This window comes from Porites lutea, chromosome 11, assembly GCF_958299795.1.
Source record: "Porites lutea chromosome 11, jaPorLute2.1, whole genome shotgun sequence".
Lineage (NCBI taxonomy): Eukaryota > Metazoa > Cnidaria > Anthozoa > Scleractinia > Poritidae > Porites > Porites lutea.
In genome coordinates this window covers 18,453,958-18,467,094 of record NC_133211.1, presented here as the reverse complement: position 1 = coordinate 18,467,094, position 13,137 = coordinate 18,453,958, and the positions used below count along the sequence as shown (strand labels likewise).

At 36.0% G+C, this 13,137-nt stretch overlaps 1 protein-coding gene across 1 annotated transcript; it reads left to right on the top strand.

Annotated features, from left to right (window-relative positions):
- The first annotated feature begins 1,093 nt into the window (after positions 1–1,093).
- On the top strand, positions 1,094–12,636 carry LOC140952409 (serine/threonine-protein kinase NLK-like). Its single transcript, XM_073401836.1, has 14 exons — positions 1,094–1,418; positions 1,498–1,627; positions 1,805–1,860; positions 4,808–4,914; positions 6,147–6,232; positions 7,814–7,876; positions 8,062–8,125; positions 8,650–8,732; positions 8,988–9,095; positions 10,299–10,385; positions 10,629–10,752; positions 11,178–11,252; positions 11,351–11,441; positions 12,498–12,636. The coding sequence occupies exons 1-14, from the start codon at positions 1,264–1,266 to the stop codon at positions 12,547–12,549; spliced, it is 1,281 nt and encodes a 426-aa protein (XP_073257937.1). The 5' UTR covers positions 1,094–1,263; the 3' UTR covers positions 12,550–12,636.
- Positions 12,637–13,137: the final 501 nt, after the last annotated feature.

Below are 13,137 nucleotides of genomic sequence, written 5' to 3'. Positions count from 1 at the left end.
TTTTTTTAAGGATTCTTCCTTCTAAGTTGATTGAACAGAGATAATTTATTTACAATCTCTCAATACTAATATAACTATATCAAATTCTCACTTTTCAAATTCTACAAACTCAAACAGTTTCAAAAATTTTTTCACAAACTGTCTGAACGGCGACTCTGAGACAGGACAACAGTTCTAAAGCTTCAATGGCACGTGGAAAATAAATTGATGATAACTTTCACATGCTAGTTAAGTTCGTAGGACTTGACCCCTAAATAAAAAACAAACACCTGACTAGCATGTTCAATCACTTGAGCTTAGGTAGACGCCAAATTACATTTTACTAGTATCTCAGTGAACAATTGTATTGCGGAAAGCCAGAAAGAAATTGCTAGCGCTGTTATGGTATATTCCTGTTCTCAAAGTTTTGACGAACGTTTAGCAGATGTTCGCTGACTTTTGCGGCGGATTCTCCGGGAGATTCTCTGTCTCATAAACATGTTTTGACGGGCTTTTTTGGATATATACAGACGGCCTCTCTCTTGTCAGTTAGAGTTTAATTCCTGTTTTCTTTCTTAGAACTGTTTAAAGTTAAGTGCAGTATGATTTTTAGCGTTTTTGTGAAAGTAAGGTTTAGTTTACACGCCGGATAGTCAAAAAAGGTCGCGTGATAACCAGCTGAAGCGATGTTGCCGATTAACGCACGTACTATCACAAGCGCCCCAAGGTTTCTTGACAGTTCAAATATCATTTACCGGTACATGAACGCAGTCCTCGAGGGGTCACGGAAACACAGCACTCTTTTCGACACGACAAAATACTGATATAAAAGAGAAGTGATTAGAACGAGTCAACGTTAACATGAAATCATTAGCCCTGTTTTTACTTGGGTGTGAAATTATTTTGACCCCACTTTTGCGAGCCTCCCGTGCGACTAACTAATTTGTGTAAACATTATGAAACGCTCTTCGTTCGCGTGATGTCGCGGGTTTCGTGACAATTTGTTTTAGGTAATGCATACCCAGAGTTCCTTGCGCCGCAGGCTATCCGTGACGCGTGCGCAGAACATGCCCTGAGCCACCGCCACATGTGCGTTCGAAAGTCCAGCAGTTTCACTCGCTACAACAACGTTCCCGGCGAAGGGATGCAAGAGGAAATCGCTCCTTCTCTAAAAGTGATTCTCCTTTTCCCTTTCAGCCAGCTGCTGAACATGCAACGCTTCTGAGGCGTAACTCAACACCATGGAACTAGAATGATTTGGGTTGCAGAATCATCGCGTCTTTAATGGCTGTGTGCAAGAGCCGGAGTTTCATGGCGTTCCCCTCGACGCATTCCCAACAGCCGTCGAAGGGCTGCCACGGGTCACATTACCCTCTACAACCGCAGCAAGAAACTCAGCCGGATAGACCTATCGGTTATGGAGCGTTTGGCGTAGTGTGGTGAGTCTCGAGGTTGAAATTTCTTTTGTGCTACTTTTTTGAGCTTTCTTTTGACAATATTTTCATGTACAATGCACAGGTCTGTGACAGATCCGCGAAATGGAAAGAGGGTCGCTCTGAAGAAGATGCCCAACGTTTTTCAGAGTCTTACGTCTTCGAAGAGGGCTTACAGGGAGCTTAAGATGTTGTGTTTCTTCAAACATAATAACGTGAGTCATGTTTTTCATTTTTCTTGGCTTATTATGACCCCATTATTCTTAAGATGCCGGTTTGGCGAGCGTAATTATTCAAAGAGGACCGGTGGCGTTCTTCGGTGTTGTTAGTTTCATTCAAGTGAAGTTTTTGCTGTCCCTTGATATGAACTGATTATTATTTTTCTATCGTAGGTACTTTCTGCTTTGGACATTGTTCATCCCGGCCATGTAGACTTCTTTCAAGAAATGTATCCTTTGTGTGAAAGCAGATCGAAAGTAAGGTGTATTTATCTTTGTAGCGTGACAAAAATAAAACTTACAACAATCAATTTGAGGCAGAGTTTTTGTTAAGGAGGGGCTATTTATATTCCTCCTGTCGCTTAAATTTGCTGTTTCACGAAGTTTCCATGGAAGGAAGTTGCGTTCTGTAGGACACTTTAAAACAGGAATTAAACCCAAAACCTTGAACTTCGCTCTAAATATTAAAACCTCCTCCACGAATTAATATCAGTCAGTCAAGAAATAAATTAAAGAAAGGTTTTGGCCTCCTAGAGGGTGTTTTATTTTACGTGTACAATGAAAAGGTGAATACTTGTGGTTTTGGGTATGGCATAAATTTTGAACTTTTCCAAGCTGTGGGGTTTTGAATAGAGCTTTCTGATCGGGCTTGTTTCAACTCCCACCTGTTGCTCAGCAATATGCGCTTTGTGTTTGCCGACGCTTACATTTTAGTGCCAATTATTATCTCCTGGCTATAATTTCGTTCGAGACAAATTCAAATTAACTGATTCTCTTGAACAAGCGACTTGTTTGATTCTTCAAAAATATTTCTTACACTGTAGGTCGATAATAGCGGAAACTAGTTTAGTCGCTTCGTCGGAAGGTTCGGCTTTCTTTTCTGTGTAACGTCAAGTTCCGGTCCGAAATAGCGGATCTGTATTTTGAGGGTATTATGGCAAAAGGCAATTTCCTTTATGCCATATCCTGTCTTCGCATGTTGGAAACGAAAAGGCTGGATATATTAGGACTTATTTTACATATTGGATTTCACTTGCCATCTCAATTTCTTAATCCTGTGAAAATCAGAGTTATTTTAAGCCCAACACTATGTTCAAACGAATTACAAGAAATTTATCCATCTTTCTTAGCAGAATACAAATTTAAATCCTTTTAATGTCAGAATATGTTGCTCTATAAATGGATTTTAACGTTTTGAGTATGACGATCAATTCCTAAATACTTTGCTATTAAATTATGGAACAATACGTTCACTTGATATGGTATTATCAATTTTTTTCAAAATGATTTTTTTTCAGTTTTCATCCTCGAAAGAGTGAAAGATAACTTGTGTTTGTCAGGAGAAATGTTAAAGCTGTATTTGAAACAGGCATCACTGAAAGGGTATTACAAAATGTCTTTAGTAAATTCCTTCATCAAAAATACACGGTTAAAACGATTTCACATCTGTAAAATGAAAGCAACAAGACTGGACTTCCTGGATATTATATTTAACAAAATATTTTACAAAAATTTTAATGCCAGTGTTGTTATCACTTTGAATGGAATGAAAGATATCTTCCAGCTATAAGGGTAGCTGTCAATATTACCATGGCAACAATTGTGTTTAAAAATCTTTTCTCTTTTTTAGAACAAAGGCTATTTTTCCTTTGTGCTCCTTAAAATTCATTTTCAAAAAAGTATTTCGATCAGCCAAAGTAATCAGAGTTAAAATAAATGTTGATAAAGAGTATGAATTTAATTTTTCACATTAACAGTTTTAACTCTGGCTGTGTAGGACACTACTTAAAAGAAACATTTGTTTTATTGTAAGAGCCCACCTTTTCAAAGTTTGCACTTGACTACACATACCAAGAGGTGATTACATGTAACTGACTGCTTTGTTTCTGGCATGAAAAAATTCTTGTTGCTGAGAGTATAGTTACTTGGTGCCAATGATACTGTGGCTTTATCAACAATAATGCTATTGTCATTGCTAAATCTTTGAATCCTGTTTTGGGAGAGAAAACAGTTTTTAAAAACTTGAATAAAGCAGTACTTGTTCCTGCTGGGTATGTGGTAATTTGCATTCTCAAAAATTTCAGCTTGGCAAGTTACTTTCAGCTTTTCATGGGATTATATAGTTTCTTTTTGTGATTCTTAATTATTGTTGTCTCACTGAGATCCCAGGAAAAACATAATTATTAAAAACAAAGTTTTCCAATTTTTTTTTCTCTCAAAAATTTAGTTTATGTCTTTTTGGAACAGTATGTTGTCAGCCAAAAGAGTTTGTATTTTTATGAAAAGATTTCCTGTTATACTTGCAGAGAAAATCTCACAAGTTTCTTTCCACCACCAAAATGTGGAACCAGTTGTGTTTAGGGTGATATTGTAAATGGACACTACCGAGTTAGAGATAGAACCTGAAACTAAACGGGTAGTAATTAAGGAAAGTTGGGGTGGGTTTTTGAGGATCTTGGAGACGACAAACTTTAAACTTGTACATTCTAATTCTCTGAAATTATACCAAGAATGATTTTATATCTAAACTTATGTGTGTGAGTATCACGGGAAATCATTTTCTGCCTGAAATCTGGCAGGCTGTGCAAAACCACCTGTTGGCCCTTCATAAGCTGAATGTATACAGTGATGATAAATGTTTGATGTTCAACTCTCAGGATTCAGCCCTTCCAGTTCAGCAAAAAATGTTACTTGGTTGAGAAACTTTTAAATTGACAATGATTACTAATACTTGGAATGTTCTTAAGAAACTTTGGATGCTAAAGGAAGAGAAATAATTTTACTTGTAACATCATTGTCATATATGGATTCTGAGGTGTAAAGTTTGATGCTAATTAGGCTAGTTTAAGTTTATAAATTTATGCAGACAAGAAGCCACCAAATCCACAATGAAAATTATCAAACTCATCACATCTTCTTTGTTTAATTTTCAAGGAAATTTTAATGACTGTTTCAGAATATACTTAGTAGTCTTATGACTGGAATTTTCAATATTATTTTAAAGGTAAATTTATAAAGTATTGTTTCTAACTATACATTATTATATCATTAAGATCTTTTCATTTAATTTTCATTATATGCCCAGTCCTCAAATACGGAATTTATTACTCCTAATCCCATAACAAATTTTATATGTTTGAATTGCACATGGTTTTTTCACCTTAACCTTCTAAACAGTTATATAGTTTCAGAATTAATGCAGTCTGACCTGCACAAAATTATTGTGTCCCCTCAACCTCTTAGTTCAGATCATGTTAAGGTTTTTCTGTACCAAATTTTAAGAGGTAAGTGTTCTGTCTGTTTCACCATCTTCTGTGTGTTTCACCATGTTTCTGTGTATATCACCATGAAGGGTGCAATAGAAACAGTAAGCCTCTGAACCGTAAAGGTGATGAGGAAGTTATTTCTCATTTTGATATCATTGCTTAACTTGACTTAATGGTTATGAGAATATACTTTGGTCACAATGAGGCTACAGGAGCAACGTTGGTGCACCAAAACAAAATGGTGGCTGCATTTTTTATTCCAATCCTCTGGGCATTGAACTCTTTTCTCCTGGAAATCTTTCTTCCATTGTTTCAAGAAATTTGGATAGCTGCTGATCAAATGAATGAAACAGACATGTAAGGGTAGACTTCCACTGTCGCATAAGTTTTATGTCCACATTGACATAAATTCTACATACATAAATAAAATACAGTTCAGCGAGATTCAACTTTTATGTTTAAGTATGACACATACAGTGTCTCTATTGTAATCATGCAGGTAGAATTTACGTCCTGTGGTATGTAAAAATTATGCAACATAGTAGAATTCTACGTAGAAGAAAAATGTCATCAACACAGTCTGGGTGTTTAAAAACAATTCTGTCCATACCAAAAGAGTAATATAATATATTATTTTGGTATTGACAGAATTATGAAGGAGAGTGTAGAGAAATAAATTGTATTTTAGTATCAGTGCCTGAAGGGTTTACACAGAGTCCTACACAGTGCTGTCAACATCCAGGAGACTCCAGATTTTGGACTGTATCTCCCGGTACCAGATTAGAATACAAAATCTCCCCCATAATCGCTGGAGTTTGCCAATTCTTCAGTAGGCTCGACTTTTGGCAATAAAATTTCAACCATTTTGTGTTGTTTGAGTTTAATGTTAACACCAAAAAGTCTCCTCATAAACTCAGGTATGTCATCGTAGTATAATAATTTTGTTGGATCAGTGAGAAGTGAACCAATTAGCCGCTCAAATTTTACAATGCCAACGACATCTTTTTTGCCTCTTTCTGTCATCGCAAATTTGTCATGATTGAAATCAAAGAGTATTTTTTGCACAAATGATGTCATGTGCTGTGCATTATGACATCATCTATCATCCCTTCCCTATCAATTCTTCAATATTTGAAGATGTGGGGAGTTGACAGCCCTGGTCCTTCAGGTCTTGTACGTATAACAGTGAATGTGAACTGTCTTATCACACCATGCCAATGTAATAAATTCCTATTTTTGTTATTATTCAGGACTCAAGTATCTTCACTCTGCTGGAATTTTACATAGAGACATTAAACCTGGCAATTTATTAGTCAACAGTAACTGTCTTTTAAAAGTGAGTACAAGAAAGTTACCGTTTTTTTAAAAAAAAGCAGGGTTCTCATTAAGCTTAAAGGAGACAGCTAGAATATTAAAGCTGCTGGCTTGGAAGTTCACTGAAAGCAATTTGAGACTCTCGCTCTCTCATCTAACCCATTTTTCTTGAAAGAGTTAAGGGGGCTCAAAATTTGAAGTTGCCATTGAATTAGCTGGTTGCTGGCACTTAATGATAACCCTGAAAGGATTTCTAGAAGTTTTATGTGGTCATCATGTGGATATTACCAGTTGAAGGATGTTTTTACTCAATATCAGGGGTTCCAATAAAAATTGAAGTAGCCAGTAGGTTTGGATAGAGTAACCGACTGCATCAACTTTGAAGGGGGAAGAGGGTTCTGGCGGCATACTTCCCAAGAAGAATTTGAAATTTTAAAGCCCTAAAATTCGCCTCCAGCCACACAATTTAATCAATTCCTACAACCAATGAACAAAATAATGATGAAAACTAAATTACCTACTTTGCTTGTAAAAAAAATTCCGGGTAAACCTTTAAAGAAACTTGTGAAAAATTGACTGAAATATATCGTCTACATGATGAAAACACATCATCAATTACATTTTCATTCAGATTTAATTTTATGACGTGTTTTGTTTACGATGCTATTTAAACTAGTTGCGTCTTCTCTCTAACAAAAAGTAGCCGACTTCTATGAGCAAAGTAGCGAATGCATTCCATCAGCCATCAGTGCTTTCTCAGTGATTTTGTTACCTTTGCGTGCTACGTCCCTGACACATAAAAATCCCCAAAGACGCAAAATAATTTGTGGTCTGCATCCCACAGGACATAAAGATCGATCGAGCAATCTGAAGATGTTTTTGTAGAATATCCTATTTGTGTGATTTCTGTGGCTGTTCTTGTTCTTGCATATTTCTTTTAGTCTTTGTTCAGTCTGTTGATAATATAAGGAATATATTTTAATTTCAGTAAACTGTAATTCAGAGTGTGGGAGTCTGTCTTTAGATTAACTGTGTGGTTACATTAAGACCCAGGTACTCGTGTTTTTGAACTGGGACTCATGATTTTTCACAAGATGAGTCCCAGGACTCACCATAACTATTTGTAACAAAATCACTGCTTACTGAAACCCCTGCAATATGATTGTGTGGGTGAGGAACCAGCTCCTAATCTGGAAAATGCTATACTAACATCACAGAGCCTTGCCAGAGGGGTCTCTTTTATTAAAAACAGGTACATCCAGGATTATGACAGCAATTGATTTTGTCAAGGCATCCATGAAACACATTTATACAGGTCCTAGTCCTAGTCTCATCCACACTAGAGGAAGTTATTCTCTCTGTAAAACTTAGGACATCCTTATTAAGGAACATTTTGCACATGATCTGTGACCTCAAGCTCCATTCCTGATTGGAAGCTCATAAAAACAAGATTTGAAAAATAGTTATGATTTCGTGCACAATATTTTTAATACCTTGTTCTAAATCTAATATATTATTCGAACAATAATCACAATAACTTAGTTTACTGTAAAAATACATAATTTTTTTCTTCTAACAAAGGGAAAATTTTTTTTTTTCTCAGATTTGTGATTTTGGTCTTGCACGTTTAGAAGAACCTCACGAGAGTGCAGTAATGACACAGGAGGTAAATGGAACACATTTGCAGTTGAAATTTTGATGCAAAATTGAGTACAGAACTTATTCAAAGTCCCCAGCTGTTAATGGCAACCCTGATTTTTGTGAATTTTTGGGGTTGAAATTTTTAATTTTCCAGTTTTCTCCTGTGCATGTTCTAAAAGTCTCGTTGCATCGATGGTCTGCTTTTTACAGGTTGTTACTCAGTATTACAGAGCTCCAGAACTTCTTGCTGGAGCAACACACTATGGTCAAGAAGGTATGTTCAACAGAAAGGATGAGGTTGTGCCAACTTTAGACAGTGCTTATTTAGCTTATAAAGGAGTCTCCTATCTTCTTACTTACATGAGAGCTTTGTGCTGTATGCTCCTTTACAGCACCCAAAGCCAAAAATCAAGAAAATGCCTAGATCATGTTGTCAATTTTTTATTTTTTTTTATTTTTTCCTATTGCTTAAGTACATGTATTTGCTATGCCACAAGTAAGAAAATCTTTGTCCTTGCACAGAATCTTCATCGGGCACCATGGATTTCATAGGTTGAGAGACATCGGATGTGCTATACATGTAGTTATTCTTAGGTAACATTCCTGTAGCCGTGTTTTTGTCCCTCCTTTGAAGATTTCCCAATCTCTTGAAGAGAAAACAAAGAATTTAGTAAAGCGTAATGATGGTTGTAGTACCTGGCCCTAAGTAACTTAAATTAATTACTGGTATTATTATTTTTTAAATTTTAAGCACCCCGCTTTAAACTGCCCGCTAATTAATTTAATTTTGTTTTTTAGTGGATGTATGGTCAGTGGGATGTATCTTTGCCGAGCTCATGAGTAGAAAGATTCTCTTCCAAGCTGAGAGTCCAGTTCAGCAGGTAAATAATAGTTTTTAATATATGAAGTGCTCAACTTTAACCTTCAGTAGCTGTACAATGTAGTTCCCCTCCTAATATTTATTTACTTTTTTATATTCTTTCCTTTGTTGTAACAATCTTTCATTTGATTAGCAACTTTGTAAGATTTAAATCCCTTTCAAAATACTACATGTATTTCATGAATATATTTTTATGACAATTTTCATATGGATTGATGAATCTTTTCATATTGCATATCTCCTGATTTATTTGCAGCTTAACCTTATTATTGATCTGTTGGGAACACCTAGTCTTGATGATCTTTGCCGTGCCGGTGCCAGTGAGGGAGCTACCAAGTATATTCTTCAGAAGGGACATAAAGCAGTAAGTTTAGTAAACCTATGGGAGTGTATCTGATTGTGTCTTCCATTTTATTCCCAACCAAAAGTTGTGGAAAATTACTGCACCATTTATTTTCTAACCAAAGAAGAATGGTTTTATCTATGAGCTACATTAGCACTCACAGGATTACTCCTTGCCGCATAACTAGTCAGTCATATGTACTCCCATAAGTTCCCTGATCGAAGCTCAGTTGTAGAACATCTGGATTTGAAGCCAAAAGGTCAAAAGGTTCGACATCTGTTGGGAGTACTCAGACTTTTCCTCCTGGGCTGCCTATATGATCTTTTCTCATATATTCACCAGGATTAAAATGCACCACCACTATTTCTATCATTGCACATACAGAGTGTTAGCACATTCAACATTCCACTCCTAGGCAGTTGCAGTATGGCTGTGACATGAACCTAGTTTGGTGGGTGTAGCTCCCACAAGTCTCCTGTTTGCTTAGTGATAGAGCATCTTTAGGGCAAACCAAAAGGTCATAGTTTTAACACCTGTATGGAGAAGTGAAATTGGATTTTTTCCCATTAGTCAAAGACAAGTCAGTTTTAGTAATAAATTCCCAACTCCAGAAACTATAAGGGAAAAAAGGTACAAGCTTTCGGTGCAAAAATTTCTAGGATCATCAGTTGGTTGGACAAGCATTAGTTATAATAAAGGCTACGAGTCCTTAGCTTCTACCATGGGGCAGTTTGCAAGATTTCGATGAACTTTCACAGCTTAGAAGGAGTATGACTGATCAGTAACATTTAGTTTATTGGCTAAGTTGCGCTGTAATCAGAATGATATGCTTGACTACAGGTCAAGCACGGTTCTATAATTAAAAGGTTATCATATGCCAATTCCCTTCAAGTTGGCAGCGTATCTTTTAAAAGCTTCAAGGGTGAAATTTCTCAGGATAGAATTTCTTACGATTGCGTTGTCATTGAAGGATATCAAACTTGGACTAAAAAGTCAATCGGTAGCTGGTTGAGAATATGCTTTTTTGAGTCAAAAGCCGGCATAGTTCTAAGTACAGAACCAAAACCAATCATAAGAAATGCTTGTCCACCCAAACAATCCCAGAAATCGTTGTGCTGAGAGCTTGTACCCATTCCCCTCAGAGTTTGTGGAGTGGGGAATTGTAATGTCATGTGTCCGTTGGTTTTGTCCTATACATGTTAATTGGCCTGTTTTGTCTTGCAGCCTGCTCTTGCCACTCTGTACAACCTTTCCAATCAAGCCACCCATGAAGCTGTTCATCTGCTCTGTAGGATGCTTGTTTTTGATCCTGTAAGTCTCACATTCACAACATTCAAAACAAAATATTTTTTACATGCAGAGGTATACAAATGTACAACCCACAGGCCTTAAAGTACTGCATGTTGCATGTAAAACTGTAAGTGTTACTTAAAAATCTCTCTTGGCGTAATTGTTGGGTCATGACATTTTTATGTGTGTTTAAATGTTTCCTTTAATGCTATTTATAATTCATCAGAAGAAGTTAAAAAATATTTTGTTTTATCTTCATTGTAGAAAAAGAGAATATCTTGTACGGATGCTTTGTCACACCCTTACCTTGATGAAGGAAGATTAAGATTTCACACTTGCATGTGCAAGTGTTGTCATACCACACCTGCCGGCAGACAATACGTCTCTGGTAAGTTTGACTTATAGTAACAATTCGATGGGTACAGTTTAGTATAGAGTCAAGAAGGGTGACATCACAAAAATTCAAATTTGTTCAATTATGAGATTTGTTAGCATATTCAGAAAGAGCAAGATGGAAAAACCCCCTTGCCAGAAATCAGTCTGTTAATGTAAATTGTTGGGGAGATTGGATTGTAACGTTTACGGTCCAGGCCTGTTTTAGAAGGATTTACGTGGAGTCAGCAGAGCATGATGGTGCTTATATCTCCTCATCAATTTGCACTTAGAGGCAAATTTTTAGCAAGTGGATATTTTTGTCTTTTTCAATCTGGATATGTTAACCAACCCCATAATTTCGCTTGCTTGTGTGCTCCTTTTTTATATTAATAAAATTCTTTCAAAACAAGTTCCTAAATAATACATCCTTTCATACAGATTTTGAGCCCATTTGTCCATCAAAATTTGATGACAGCTATGAAACAAATCTTTATATGGTATCTCACGTAAAAGGTTTGTAAAAATATTTTTTTGTGACTTTGTCTTTTTTTCTCTTAAATTTGTTAAAAGAAGATTGTTAAATTGGCCTTTGTTTCTCTTTCTTATTACAGAATCACTTTACAAGTTTATAACAAGTCGTCATCATAATTCAGTTCCTTTATGCATCAATGTAGCTTCTCCTTCTTTTAAAAGCTTTCAAAGGTGAGCTTAGAAAAAAACTTAATGCTCTCAAACAGGATCCAACAAAATTAATTGGGTCTATCAACTCATTTGATAGAGTCAAATTACCACCATAAACAGATTAAAAAGCTGTTGCTTTGAGTTTTAGCCTTTCATCATTCACCTAATGATGGTGGCCATTTGACCCAATCAACTGAGTTGGCAGGGTTAGCTCAGTCGGCAGAGCGTTTGACTTCAGAGTGGGAGGTCGCGGGGTCTATTCCTGGGGCTGGACCAATACTCAGGGTCTTAAAGTAACTAAGAAATGAAGGTACTTCCTTTGCCCTACAAACAGGTAGACCTTCACGTGGCTCAGATGACCACGTATAATGGGGGTCCCGTCTCGAGTAGGAGACGTAAAAATGATAACGGTCACCAATTAGTGCTTTCGTGCTAAATACATTGACACTCAAATAAAGTGCATTTTTTTATTTTATTTATTTATTTATTTATTTATTTGGTAGAACCAACTTTAAGAAATACATGTACTTAGACCCCCAGAGCTTCGTATCCACATTCAGAGTATCCTGTGTTTAAAGTATTGTTATTTGTATAAAGTATAGTTTTTTGTTTACAAATGCAAATTAAGTCATGTTACTTTATTTAGCTGACATGTTCATAAATACGCTTAAAGCTAACGTTAATAGTTTTTTTACAGTATGGTTTCAAATACAGAAAGAATTTATAACTCCTTCCACAATAGCTGGACAAATGCCTACATTAGTTTTATGTGTTTGGAAGAAAACGTGGTAGCCATTCGGTCATTTGAGTGCCAAAATTGTAATCGTTGACAGCAGTAAATTAGTTAAAAACCATCATTTTTGTGCTCAATTATCTCACTGTTTCAGTATATACTAAGATACTGCTGCTCAGTAAATAGCCACAACTAGCCACCTCCACTTCAGTGAATATTACTGTTATTTATTCATTTGAAAATGCATGTTATTTAGATGGCTCTAAGTCAATTTGGGGGATGTTTGTGTATCTATAATAATGATAATAACAATTTTTGATAAAGTTTTGTTCTTTTGTTCTCAGTTCTGGTGTTGCTCCTCAGCCAGATCAGCACAGCTCCCCACAGTTGTGGTAACATCTATCATCAGTGCTTTTTTAGTAGTCTTATTCAATGCATCAGTCAATTCATACATTGCCCACCCCTTCCTTGTGTATCCCAGGCATTTTTGTGCTTCCTTAACCCTCAAATCATCAGTTAATGTAAGATAAAATAATTTTAAGATGAATAAAACATATTTGAAGAATGGGTACTTAAGGTTCGCCATCCATTTTCAAATTTAAAAAAAGAAACAAAAAAATGCTTTTTTTTTTTTCAAGAATTCCAACGTTTGCCAAATTTTTATAGGATACTTACATAAAAATATTTATTAATTTGTTTTTTCATGCCGGGGATGACCTTTTTGGGAAGAGGGGATGGCCAAAGCTAGAAATGAGTGATGCAGTAGTAGACTTCGGGATTTTGAGCTGGTGATTTAGGAGTAGCTATCTTGATTTAATGTTGACGTCTACTTGTTTCAAAATAGACCTTTAAGTTAGGAACCAATTTGACTAATTTTAGTTTTGTCCTCATAAATTGATCAGGTTGTAGTTTTTTATCATTAACAAAAATGTGCTCCAATGTTATGTTTTTCCATCAATGGTGTAAACATCAACAACACTTTGT

Coding starts and splice junctions, on each gene's coding strand:
- LOC140952409 (XM_073401836.1), top strand. CDS start 1,264: ATGGCTGTGTGCAAGAGCCGGAGTTTCATGGCGTTCCCCTCGACGCAT. Junction 8,126..8,649: donor AACACACTATGGTCAAGAAG/GTATGTTCAACA, acceptor TTTGTTTTTTAG/TGGATGTATGGTCAGTGGGA. Junction 10,753..11,177: donor CGGCAGACAATACGTCTCTG/GTAAGTTTGACT, acceptor CCTTTCATACAG/ATTTTGAGCCCATTTGTCCA.